This window comes from Megalobrama amblycephala, linkage group LG3 (assembly GCF_018812025.1).
Source record: "Megalobrama amblycephala isolate DHTTF-2021 linkage group LG3, ASM1881202v1, whole genome shotgun sequence".
NCBI classification, from domain to species: Eukaryota; Metazoa; Chordata; class Actinopteri; order Cypriniformes; family Xenocyprididae; genus Megalobrama; species Megalobrama amblycephala.
Window position 1 is genome coordinate 61,869,446 of NC_063046.1, and position 14,282 is coordinate 61,883,727.

Sequence of the window (14,282 nt, forward strand, 5' to 3'; positions counted from 1 at the left end):
ACTTCTGAAGCATAAAAACCGCATAACTTCAGCTTTCTTTACATGATTCAGTGAACAAACAACAGTTAGATAGCAAATACAGAGTAAAGTGAAGAGAGTTTCTTACTTGAGAAGTTGCGTGTCGCGAGCATGGTTGTGAGGATAGCGCCCTAAACAGTCCGGAGAGAACAGAAAGGCAAAGCTCAACTTCATCATGAGTCTTGGTAAATGTGTAAAATATTAGTCAGTGCTGGTGGATAACAATTAATCCGACCTGTTAAACAATGTCATGCTTGAGAATTGTGCCATTCAGGCTAAAGCACCAAATCAAACTAAAGTCAGTATGAAACTATCATTTACATTATTCATTTTCTTAATGTTTCTGATATCTTAATAATCTTTTTTACCCGAAATTCAACACTTCCTCCGAACATATAGTGAATACGTTCTTTTCACAATCCAATTAATTTCCTATAGATAACAGCCAACCACACACTATTTTCTCATTGAATATCCTTCTCCACATGGAAATACATCAGATTATGGAAGCAAAATGTCTTGTTACAACCCGTCATCCTGGAGTGGTTTTGTGGTTATAATAGTCAGCATTTATTATAACTAGATGAGTAAAGTGTGACGACAAACTTTGATGTTGGCTTGGCAAAGCCTTGTCTGAAAGTGTGAAATAACTCTGAAAAGCTTGAAGTTTGAAGATTTTACTCATATATATCAAAATGTTGTTTTAGGACATTGCTAACATGAGCATGTTTCTAGCATGATTACCACATTGCTAGCATGTTTTAACATGTTGTTAGCATGATTTAGCACATCCCTGGTATGTTTCAAGCATGATTTAACAAAATAAGATGTTTTAGCATTTTGCTAGCATGATTTAGTATGGTGCTAACATGTTGCTAACATGATTTAGTGTGGTGCTAACATGTTGCTAGGATGATTTACTACAGTGCTAACATGTTTCTAGCATGATTTACGACATTGCTAGCATGTTTTAACATGTTGCTAACATGATTTATCATGTTTCAAACATGATTTAACACATTAAGATGGTGCTAGCATGTTGTTAGCATGATTTAGTATGGTGCTAACATGTTGTTAGCATGATTTAGTATGGTGCTAGCATGTTGTTAACATGATTTAGTATGGTGCTAACATGTTGTTAGCATTATTTAGTGTGCAGACATCCCAACCTGCAAAAAGTCATTTCAGGGAGGTACTCTCTCTCGCTTCCCATACTATCCCTCTCTGCCGTGCGCGCGCTGGTTTGAAACACAGTCTCTATGCGCGCTCTTGCTCGCTCGCTCTAGATTCCGGGAGATTTTAACTAATTTGCGGGCATCAGGGAGCCGCTATCAATATGCGGGAGACTCCCGGAACTTCCGGGAGACTTGGGATGTCTGAGTGTGGTGCTAGCATGTTGTTAACATGGTTTAGTATGGTGCTAGCATGTTGTTAGCATTATTTAATGTGGTGCTAGCATGTTGTGAACATGATTTACTACAGTGCTAACATGTTTCTAGCATGATTTAGAACATTGCTAGCATGTTTTAACATGTTGCTAACATGACTTATCATGTTTCAAACATGATTTAACATTAAGATGGTGCTAGCATGTTTCTAGCATGATTTAGAACATTGCTAGCATGTTTTAACATTTTGCTAACATGACTTATCATGTTTCAAACATGATTTAACATTAAGATGGTGATAGTATGTTTTTAGCATTATTTAGTATTGGTGCTAGCATGATTTAGTATGGTGCTAACATGTTGTTAGCATGATTTAGTATGGTGCTAGCATGTTGTTAACATGATTTACTACAGTGCTAACATGTTTCTAGCATGATTTACGACATTGCTAGCATGTTTTAACATGTTGCTAACATGATTTATCATGTTTCAAACATGATTTAACACATTAAGATGGTGCTAGCATGTTGTTAGCATGATTTAGTATGGTGCTAACATGTTGTTAGCATGATTTAGTATGGTGCTAGCATGTTGTTAACATGATTTAGTATGGTGCTAACATGTTGTTAGCATTATTTAGTGTGGTGCTAGCATGTTGTTAACATGGTTTAGTATGTTGCTAGCATGTTGTTAGCATTATTTAATGTGGTGCTAGCATGTTGTTAACATGATTTACTACAGTGCTAACATGTTTCTAGCATGATTTAGAACATTGCTAGCATTTTTTAACATGTTGCTAACATGACTTATCATGTTTCAAACATGATTTAACATTAAGATGGTGATAGTATGTTTTTAGCATGATTTAGTATTGGTGCTAGCATGATTTAGTATGGTGCTAACATGTTGTTAGCATGATTTAGTATGGTGCTAGCATGTTGTTAACATGATTTACTACAGTGCTAACATGTTTCTAGCATGATTTAGGACATTGCTAGCATGTTTTAACATGTTGCTAACATGACTTATCATGTTTCAAACATGATTTAACATTAAGATGGTGATAGTATGTTTTTAGCATGATTTAGTATGGTGCTAACATTTTGCTAGCATGATTCTGCACATTGCTAGCATGTTGTAATGTATGCATTATTTAGCGTGTTTCTAGCATGATTTTGGTCTCAGAAGATGAAAACTTTGTCAAGCCAACATAATTATTTTTATTTAAAAACAGTATGTTCTCCAGTAAACGAGTGCGTTTGCATGACTCTTACTTTGAGCTTCCTCCTGGCGTTGAATTTCTTCAGGCACTCCACCGTCTCCTGTCTGTGCATCATGGAGGCCACTGTGGAGCGTTGCTGTGATACAGACAGGCCAAGAAGAAATGAACAACTGTTTAAGATCCATCATTAAAATCTGCATACTAAAAAAGCATACAGGTCCTGCATAAACATTGGGTCACATTCACAACTAAATTTACACACAATTCAGCTTAAGCACACATTAAATAGCATTCTGCTCTAAATATTAAGGCATTATCATTCTTTCCAGAGCAAACAAATCCCTTTCTATGTAAAAATTAACACTGTGTTATCATCACCTGTGACTTCTAATGCAGTGAGGACAAATAGTGTATGCTTAATTTCACGATAAGTGTGCGATTAATCTATTTAAATCTATTGACAGCCCTAATATTTATATATATATAACATTGGAAGTCTAGATAAGTGAATGCGTGTGTATGAGAGTGAGCAGACTTACACAGATCCAGGGGTGTTTGAGGGCCTCAGCTGCTGTGATGCGTTTGGCAGGGTTTATAGTCAGCATCTTGTTGATCAGATCTTTGGCCTCTGGTGTCACTGTGTCCCACTCAGGAGAGGGAAACTAGGGAAAGAAAACACACATTTTACACTCTGCTTTGATAGAACAGCGGCTCCAGAGAGCCACAGTATATTTACTTTCTTTATCACAGCACTATAACATACAAACCCGATTCCAAAAAAGTTGGGACACTATACAGATTGTGAATAAAAACTGAATGCAATGATGTGGAAGTTTCAAATTTCAATATTTTATTCAGAATACAACATAGATGAGAGATCACGTGACGCTTTCATGGGCCTAGACGCACATTAATCAAGCTCCGCGCATAGCCCTTTGTTTTCTGCCTTTTAACTTTCTTTTTTGACACCTGGGGTAGTCTTTTCGTTTTCTGTTGTTTTGTAAATGTCACACAGTCGAAAACTGGCGTATTCTTCACCCTCATCCTCTCCTATAAAGAAGAAAACTAAATCAGCAGCCGCGGTAGGCCGAGCGAATATGGAAGACAACATGGCGATCACTATAAAACGTTTTGAGGACATATTGAAAACTGAATTAGCGGCAATGCGCACCGAATTCACTACTCACATGACCACATTACAAAATTTGTGCTCCAAAGTGGACTTTTTAACCGGGGAACAGAGAGAGCAGAAAAAAGTGGTCAACGAACACACCAGGCGTCTGGATGTCCTCGAGCAACAAGTGACAGATCTGCAGGATCGCAGCAGACGCAGTAATCTCCGGCTGCTAGGGTTACCTGAAGGGGCCGAAAAAGATGATCCAGTTGGCTTTCTGAAACGGTCCCTACCGACCTGGATTCCATCACTAGCGGGCAAAGAAATCGAAATCGAACGTGCGCATCGAGTTTACTCCAGAACATCAACTGATCACCCCAAGCCGCGAGTATTTCTTTTCAAACTGCTGCGCTACAACGACAGGAATCTGATTCTAAACGAAGCCAGACGCCACGGGCCCATAAAAACAAACGACGGCGCAATGCTGAGCTTTTTCCCCGACTTCTCTCCCGCGACGGCAAAGAAGCGGAGCTCCTTCACCATAATAAAGAAGGAATTGAAAGAGGCAGGTCTGCAGAACTTTCTTCTGTATCCAGCCACGCTGAAGATTGTTTTGAAAAACGGCGAGACGAAACTACTGTACTCCCCGGAGGAAGCACGTCAATTCCTAAGCTCAATTCCCCGACCTCATTCTTCAAGGATGGATACAGAAGAAGAAATTGTTGTTAATGAATGACTCCTGACAACCTTAAGCTACACGTGATGGTCACCTACTTCCTTTTTTTTTTGTGTGTGTGTGTAAGCTAGGAGACAAGGTATCACTGAATTACAGTTTTGTTCCTACCTGCTTCCTCTATAGAGATTTTTTTATTTTTTTTTAAACCCCACTTCATTACTGACGTGAACTGAAGTTAATTTACTCAAGTTACTTTATAGCAAGGCTAATTGCGGTGTATTAATGTTGTACAGGTTGTCATGTTGCTGTCACTGATATTGACAGGGGAGGGTGGCAGCCTGGGGTTTGTTTTTACCCCGGTCTGCGGTAGTTCTATTGGGTGGGCTTGTTTTATGTTACAGGGCTGTTTGGTGGGTGAGGGATTGGTTAAAGGTAGACTTAGGATAATTCATTTGCAGTGGTATTTTTTTGACTCATTTGTCCAAATCATCTTTTTGTTTGATACTTATGACTGAACTGAATATACTAAGTTGTAATATAAATGGTTTAAATGGCCCCCATAAACGTACTGGTTTTTTAGAGTTATTGCGACAAAGAAAGGTTGACATTGCTTTAATCCAGGAATCTCATTTGAGGAAAAATGATGTTCATAGATGCAACAATAAATTTTATGAGGTGGTCTCTTTTGCCGCTACTGACAATAAAACTAAAGGAGTATTAATAATTGTTAAAAGAAAGTTAAATATCTCTATTCTAGATAAAAAGGGTGATGAGGATGGCAGAATAACTTGTATAAAAACTTTAATTGATAATAGGAAGGTAGCTTTTCTCTCCGTTTATGCACCATGTAGTCCAGACCCAGCGTTTTTCTCTGAATTATCTACCTATCTCACTGATCTAACAGACTTTGAGATAGTAATGGGAACAGATATGAATGCTGTAATGTCCCATGACCTCGATAGATCTGGTGGCAAATTTTCTTATTCCCAGACTGTTTCTACTGACCAGCTCAAAGAGTGTATAATCTCTTTTTCATTAGTGGATACATGGCGTTTATTCAACCCATCCCAAAAATTATATACATTTTTCTCAGCCAGGCACAAATCATACTCGCGGATCGACTACATTTTTGCCTCCTCTACATTGACCTCATTGATACGTGATGTAGACATTTCTCCCTTATCTCTTTCGGATCACAGTAGTAATTTTTTGAAAATTTCAATTACCCAGCGACCTCCGCGAGCCCCTAGGTGGCGCTTTAATACTAATTTATTAAAAGATGAGGTTTTTTGTGACCAATTCAGAGCTAATTTGTGTGAATTTATTGACATCAATAAAGGCTCGGTAGATGACCCTCGAACACTATGGGAGGCGACAAAGGGCTTTATAAGGAATTTTTCGATTTCATATGCTTCTTTTCACCAGAAAGTTCGTCGTAAGAAAATCTCAGATCTGGAATCCAAACTTCGGTCACTTGAACAGACAAACCAACATTCTTTTTCGGATAGTATTGCAGCTAAAATTGAAACGGTTAGGAAAGAACTTAATTTATTATATAGATACAGAGCTGAATTTCTTATACAAAGATCTAGACAAAACTATTATTTTCATGGTAGCAGACCAAGCCATTTATTGGCTTTAAAGCTACGTAATAGCGAAAAATTTGCGAATATTACAGCAGTGAAATCTCAAACCGGTGAGGTTCTGACTGATCAGAAGTGTATAAACGACACTTTCCGCTCCTTCTATTCTGAACTATACAGCTCCAACTCTAAATGTGAATCTACCTCTTATACTTCCTTTCTAACTGCTCTTAATCTTCCACATCTATCTGAATCAGACACTGAGTTTTTAGATAGATCTTTATCACTTGTTGAATTAGAATCATCTGTCAGAGGTATGAAAAAAGGGAAATCCCCAGGCCTAGATGGCATACCAGCTGAGTTTTATTTGACCTTCTGGGCCGAGTTGGGTCCACTTATGTTAGATATGATGCAATATTCAATTGATCAAGGATCCTTTCCACAAAACATGAACATGGCTATTATATCTCTTCTCTTAAAAAAAGATAAAGACTCTACATCTTGTTCTAGTTATCGCCCACTTTCTCTAATTGGTACAGATGTTAAAATTTATGCAAAAGTTTTAGCCCGCCGTCTAGAAGGCTTTATGACCAAACTTTGTGCATCATGATCAAACAGGGTTTATTAAATCTCGCTCTGCCTCAGATAACCTGCGAAGACTGCTTCACATAATTCATACAGCAGAACAATTGACATCTCCCTCCGCAATACTATCTTTAGACGCAATGAAAGCATTCGACCATTTGGAAGTGGAACTATCTGTGGGCAGTCCTAGAGCACCTAGGTTTTAGTTCTAACTTTATAAATATGATTAAAATCTTGTATGCTAACCCCTCGGCTTCTATTCTTACTGGCCAGGTATGTTCACAATCTTTTCCGATTGGAAGAGGCACTCGTCAGGGTTGTCCTCTTTCACCCTTACTGTTTGCTTTATCTTTAGAACCCCTTGCTCAAGCTGTACGTCAGTCTGAACTTATTCTCCCTATATCGGTTAAGAACACCTCGCACCACATATCTTTATTTGCAGATGACATTTTGCTTTTTTTAGACAATCCAGTTCAATCAATCCCCCATATTTTAAATTTATTTAATCAGTTTAATATTCTGTCTGGGTATAAAATTAATTGGACAAAGTCATATCTACTCCCTCTTAATTTCTCTATTGGATCTGTGATGTTTTCTAGTTGTATTCCAGTGGTGCACTCATTCAGATATTTAGGGATAGATATCTATCCTTCTTTGCAGGATATCGTCTCAAAAAATTTAAATAATAACTTGGCCAGAGTCACCTCAGATCTTGCCAATTGGACGCACCTTCCTACTTCTTTCCATGCAAGAATATCTGTTATTAAAATGAACATCCTCCCTCGTGTTAATTTTTATTCCTCTATGATTCCCTTACCCCCACCTGCTGGCTATTGGAAAAAACTTAATTCAGTAATTTCTCATTATATTTGGAATGGTAAACGTCCCCGAATCAAGTTATCTACTTTACAGCGCAGCAGAGCAGATGGGGGTTGGTCCTTCCCAAATTTTAAGTTATATGCTGACTCCTTTACTCTTCGTGCACTGTCAGCCTGGTTTAAACCAAATATGTCAACTTCATGGTGGGCTATGGAAGAATCTATCGTTTCTCCTTGCAATATAATGCATTTGGTTTTTGCTGGCATCTCAGTTAGACAATGTAAACTTCGTTTTGGCCCTATCCTAACACATTTTCTCTCTAATTGGAGAACGGTGACCAGAAAGATAGAACCAAATTTGACATGGCATCGTCCACTCACCTCTGTTCCATAATAATAATTTTTTATCAGGAAAGATTCCATTTCATTGTCCACAGTGGGTTAAATGCAATGTAAACTGCTTTGGTGACATCTTTGATGACAAAGGCCTGAAATCATTTCAAGATATCAAGGCTCTTTTTGATATACCAGGAACCTCCTTTTTCATGTATCTTCGCATTAGATCTGCGCTTCGCGCATATGGAGTTCCCTGGGATGCACAATTGCCTGTACATCCCTTACGAAAGGTGATTCTTCCAACTGATAACTCTGTTATTTCTGCCTCAGTTATTTACTCTTTTCTTCTCAAAAATTCATACAAGCCACTTTCCATATCAACTGTTTGGTCTAAGGATATCAGTGGTGACACACATACTTTATTTACTGATCAAATCTGGGAATCGATTGCATTATCCTCAAAAAACCCAAATCATCAGATGATCCATTGGAAACTACTGCACAGACTCTACCTGTCTCCTTTAAAACGTTTCCATATGCATCTTTCACCTTCTCCGAACTGTAATCTGTGTCCACAGAGAGCACTAGGTACATATTTACATTTTTTCTGGGAATGTTCTGCACTCGTTTCTTTCTGGTCTCAGCTTGCTCATGACATATCATACCTGTTAGATAAAGATATGGTTTTGTCTCCAGAACTTTTCTTCCTATGTAACTTCTCCGAACTACCTTTGTCTTCTCAACAGAGAAACTTACTTTTAGCTGCTTTCACTGCGGCTAAGAAAATGTTAGTCAGTCGTTAGATTCCTCCACATACGATGAGGAGGCGTGTATGGGCCCTATCTTTGCTGGATATCATTTCTTTGGAGCTATCAACAGCTCGCATACATGGAGCAAAATCAAAGACTTTAAAGTCTTGGAGTGCTACTTTTGATGTTGTTAAATCCTTTCTTCTTTTTGATGTAAATTCTTTCTGTATTTTATATCCATGTATTTTATTTATTTATTTATTTATTTTTTTGTAGTATTATTATTATTATATATATATTTTTTTTTTTTTTTTTTTTTTATTAGATAGTTCGCTCTATACTTTTGCCACTGCAATGTTTTATAATTTCTTAGCACAGTATAACTAGTATAATAGTCTACCTGGTGGGTGGGTGGGTGGGTGGGACTTTGCATTCTGATATGTTGTATCTTTTTTATTTAAATGATTATTTCAATAAAAAAACAGTTGTTCACAAAAAAAAAGAATACAACATAGATGACATATCAAATGTTTAAACTGAGAAAATGTATAATTTTAAGGGAAAAATAAGTTGATTTTAAATTTCAACACATCTCAAAAAAGTTGGGACAAGGCCATGTTTACCACTGTGTGGCATCCCCTCTTCTTTTTATAACAGTCTGCAAACGTCTGGGGACTGAGGAGACAAGTTGCTCAAGTTTAGGAATAGGAATGTTGTCCCATTCTTGTCTAATACAGGCTTCTAGTTGTTCAACTGTCTTAGGTCTTCTTTGTCGCATCTTCCTCTTTATGATGCGCCAAATGTTTTCTATGGGTGAAAGATCTGGACTGCAGGCTGGCCATTTCAGTACCCGGATCCTTCTTCTACGCAGCCATGATGTTGTAATTGATGCAGTATGTGGTCTGGCATTGTTATGTTGGAAAATGCAAGGTCTTCCCTGAAAGAGACGATGTCTGGATGGGAGCATATGTTGTTCTAGAACTTGGATATACCTTTCAGCATTGATGGTGCCTTTCCAGATGTGTAAGCTGCCCATGCCACACGCACTCATGCAACCCCATACCATCAGAGATGCAGGCTTCTGAACTGAGCGCTGATAACAACTTGGGTTGTCCTTGTCCTCTTTAGTCCGGATGACATGGCGTCCCAGTTTTCCAAAAAGAACTTCAAATTTTGATTCGTCTGACTACAGAACAGTTTTCCACTTTGCCACAGTCCATTTTAAATGAGCCTTGGCCCAGAGAAAACGCCTGCGCTTCTGGATCATGTTTAGATATGGCTTCTTTTTTGACCTATAGAGTTTTAGCCGGCAACGGCGAATGGCACGGTGGATTGTGTTCACCGAAAATGTTTTCTGGAAGTATTCCTGAGCCCATGTTGTGATTTCCATTACAGTAGCATTCCTGTATGTGATGCAGTGCCGTCTAAGGGCCCGAAGATCACGGGCATCCAGTATGGTTTTCCGGCCTTGACCCTTACGCACAGAGATTGTTCCAGATTCTCTGAATCTTTGGATGATATTATGCACTGTAGATGATGATAACTTCAAACTATTTGCAATTTTTCTCTGAGAAACTCCTTTCTGATATTGCTCCACCGTTTTTCGCCGCAGCATTGGGGGAATTGGTGATCCTCTGCCCATCTTGACTTCTGAGAGACACTGCCACTCTGAGAGGCTCTTTTTATACCCAATCATGTTGCCAGTTGACCTAATAAGTTGCAAATTGGTCCTCCAGCTGTTCCTTATATGTACATTTAACTTTTCCGGCCTCTTATTGCTACCTGTCCCAACTTTTTTGGAATGTGTAGCTCTCATGAAATCCAAAATGAGCCAATATTTGGCATGACATTTCAAAATGTCTCACTTTCAACATTTGATATGTTATCTATATTCTATTGTGAATAAAATATAAGTTTATGAGATTTGTAAATCTCAAATGATCTGTGGTGACTGCATCAGTGTTGCTTTCTCTTTATGAACTGTCAGAGTGTATAACTAGTATTATAATCAGATATAGCATCAGCTATGTTTTGGTTAAGTTATATATGATATACTGTGAATCTTACGTCATATGCACCAGCTTTGATCTGCTGATAAAGTCGATGTTGGTCTTCGTCCCAGAAAGGAGGGTAACCCACAAGAAGGATGTAAAGAATCACACCTGTTGAAAAACGAAGAAAGTCAGAAAAATGTGTGTATGTCTGAATACTTGATTCTGATGTTCTGGTGTGAGTTAAAACCATTTAGTTTCATAAATTCTAAAAAAAAATGATGTACTTAATGTACATACATGTATATTTATTCATTTTTTCAGCCAGTTCAATTATAATTATAACGTAAAAACAAATGTGAGTTAAATTTCAGGTGCAACGAGGACTACAAGGCTGAGGATCTGTTATGTTCAGAACGTTAATAAGTTATGTACAGAAGTATATTTTAAATCTACCAACCACATGCCCACATGTCCACCGGTTTGCCGTACGGCTCCTTCCTCAGCACCTCAGGAGACAGATAACCTGGTGTTCCAGCAAACCCTACAAAAAAAAAAAAAAAAAGCATGACCTCATTTAAACTTAACTTAAACTAAGTTTTTTTCTTTCAGTCTACAAAATGAGCTCCCCCTGAATGATCCTAAGTAGAATTTACTTAAGGCATTTTTGTCTTTGGATTGCAGCCTAATTCTAAAATAACTTCAGTCCCTGACGTCCCATCAAGCCCCAGAGGCGAAGAAACCCATAATGAGAGAGGAAAAGTGGAGCTGAGCGTAAAGCCCTGGAGATCACTGTAATTAAACGGTAACACCATCAGGGTTTGTCCAAAAGTAAGACTAATTACACAACACCTGAGTAAAACTTAATAATAATCTTCATTTTCTGTGATTAAATCCATTTTAGAGAAGAAAAAGGAAAGATGCAAAAGCTATTTAGATAAAGATTGTTAATAATAGAGTAATGACTAACGTCTTTAAATGGTGTGTGATTGATACAAGTGTTTTTTTTTTTAATCATATTTAATTAGAAAATAATAAAATCACTTTCTTTTTTCCTAGACTATCCCATTACAGGCTGGACACACTCCACACAACTTACAAAAATAGCTATAAATATTAAAATAATATCTGCATAATGTAATTTTTTCAGAAAATAGCAGAAAAGAAAGAGCATGTCTTGGTTTATTTGGAATATTCACAGACTACAGAAATATATATATATATTTTTTTTCAGATTAAAGTCTTAACCACATTAATTGGAAAAATTATGTTCTCTGATTATGTCCATTTTGTCTCGTTAGCACTTTACATTTTTAAACCAGTGTTGAAAAGACATTTGTGTAATACTAACCGAACCAGGCCTGCTGGTCTCCCTGCACCTCGATAGCCAGACCGAAATCAGCTAGTTTCACTGCTGCGCCCTTCAGTTTGCTGGCTAAGAGAAGATTCTCCGGCTTTGGGTGACAGACAAAACAAAAGTTGTTGTTGTTTTTTCTTCCCTTACATATATATTGAAAGAATTCATGCAAATTATCTGTGGAATAGAAAACAAATGACATCAATCATCTTCAGTGAACAGATGTCTCAAAGCAGTGGTTCTCAACTGGTGCAAACTTTGCCGTTCGGAAGCCGGTTTAACAGCAGGTGGCAGCAAATCATTGTTTTAATGAGTGAGTCATTGAATTATTCACTCAATCTATTCATTTAAAACAGCGGATGTATTCAGGGACGGGGGGGGGGGGTGATATTGCATGCTCTATGTATAAACCTTAATTAAATCAATAATTAATCAATAAAAAAATCATTTATACCTGTATGATTTTACGCTGCAGCCACATTGGACCGCCATCTTCTGGTCAGACATGGGAATTCATTTGGTGCGCGACTCTAACAGTGCATTATGGGTATTCTCTAGCCGTTGAGTGTACAATGGTTGTACACTGGTTATTGCGGTGCATTATGGGACTAAATGAGCGCACTCGATTTCCACTATGGTGGAATGGCTAGAACTAACAGTGCCCTATTTAAGGGTATAGGGGGCGATTTCAGACACAGCCTTAGAATTACTACACTCTCCGCAACCCACCAGTTGAGAAACGCTGTCATAGAAGACTTGGGTCAAAATATGTTCAACAAAGCTTCACAGAAAATGTTTACCATATAAAAGGAAAAATTATGAATATTTTTTTATATTTCTAAAACTGAGACAATTTCTGTGCTTGGACAAGCTCTGATACAACATATTTTTGAACCAAGTCTTCAAAACAGTCAGTAAAGCCTCCAGGGTTATGCAGAACCTCAGAAAGAGTTAAAATGTAACATTTAAATTTAGAATAATCACACAAGCAACACTGCTGTAACTGTAATGGAACCGATACATTCAAAAGCAGTCAAAAACAAATGGTGTTTGTTTAATTAGAAATGTCTGAAAAACAAATTTTAGATGACAACAAATGTTATTATATTCATGTGAATGTTTATTTGCAAAAATAATTATTTGTAAATATTTCAATAGGTCAGTAGCAATCTCTGCATAACCCATTAAGACTGGAGGAAATAATTATACAACTCTTCACATGAGTCATGACAATAGAAAGAAAGAAAGAAAGAAAGAAAGAAAGAAAGAAAGAAAGAAAGAAAGAAAGAAAGAAAGAAAGAAAGAAAGAAAGAATTATAAATCTGAGCACTTCAAACATACATGTACTGAAAACCTTCAGACAACCCCTTTCATATGAGCCTTGTTCATCAATGTAAATTCATAGAGTATATTACAATTTGTAATTACTGATATACACCTATTATTTATAGTAAAGGTATTAAAAGTTGTTTTCATCAACAAATATCTTCTCACAGGAGTGGAAGGTTTTTTTTCAGTTTAGAATTGAATAAGTCATCATCAATCCGAAGGGACTCTTATGTCAGGGGAGTCTAGAAAGAGCAGTCAGAACTTCACTCCAAACCCATAATAACACCAGTGCATTAATATAAGAGGACATAAGGCTAGTTTGTCAGGTGCAGTTAGTTGTTTCAGCATTCACTTTGTGCCTTGTGCAGATCAAGGTGCTAACATGCTAGGAAGTCATGCAGTCATTGCTTTATCAACCCAAACTCTAATATTACAGTGGAATCGGCCCGAGTCAAAAGAGTTTTAGCTCAAAGACTTGCGAGTTCTAAAATGGCAGAGTTGCAAATTGCAAAAGCATTCTTCAGAAAATTTGAGTCTCTACTCCTGATTTGAAAAGCCAATGCTTGACTACAGTATATTTGTCATTTTGCCACAAGCAACTTCATAATGAGCAAGTGCAGATAGCCAGCGTTTCACGGTAGACACACGTAGGGATGCAAAGGGGTGGAAAAATTCCGGTTAAATTTGCAGAAACTTTCCAAAATTTCCTGAAAGTTTCCAAAAATCCTGGAAAGTTTCCGGAAATTCTGGAAAGTTTCCGGAAATTCTGGAAAGTTTCCGGAAATTGACCAGAAATGTTCTGCCCCTTTGCATCCCTAGACACTTAGTTTTCAGTGTCGCAGATGAGGCTTGCCATTTTCACCAATTTTGCAGCTTCCAACAGCCAAAATCATATGAATGTTCCTACAAATATTCATGGGTTGGGATGTTAATGGTGAAACACCGGGATTCTCTGTGGACCGCGTTGCGGGTGGCCTGGACGTCATCATCGCAGTATCTTTCTAGTTTTAGCAAAGTAGAAACTAGTCTTGACTTAGCAAACACCACAGCCGAGAGCTGTTCTTTACTCCATTTCTGCATCGAATACCCGAGGCAAGGGAGGAAACATTATAACTG

The 14,282-nt window shown here is 37.6% G+C and overlaps 1 protein-coding gene across 7 annotated transcripts in view; it reads right to left on the reverse strand.

Moving 5' to 3' along the window:
- camk2d1 (calcium/calmodulin-dependent protein kinase (CaM kinase) II delta 1) overlaps positions 1-14,282 on the reverse strand; it is an 81,392-nt gene that overhangs the window by 28,113 nt on the left and 38,997 nt on the right. For all 7 annotated transcript variants that reach the window (XM_048186448.1, XM_048186445.1, XM_048186443.1 and 4 more), the window contains exons 7-12: positions 11,832-11,934; positions 10,941-11,024; positions 10,557-10,651; positions 3,168-3,290; positions 2,681-2,764; positions 107-149 (exon numbers count right to left, since the gene is read on the reverse strand). In XM_048186448.1, coding sequence (XP_048042405.1) covers positions 107-149; positions 2,681-2,764; positions 3,168-3,290; positions 10,557-10,651; positions 10,941-11,024; positions 11,832-11,934 — 532 coding nt within the window. The remainder of the gene's footprint in view (positions 1-106; positions 150-2,680; positions 2,765-3,167; positions 3,291-10,556; positions 10,652-10,940; positions 11,025-11,831; positions 11,935-14,282) is intronic.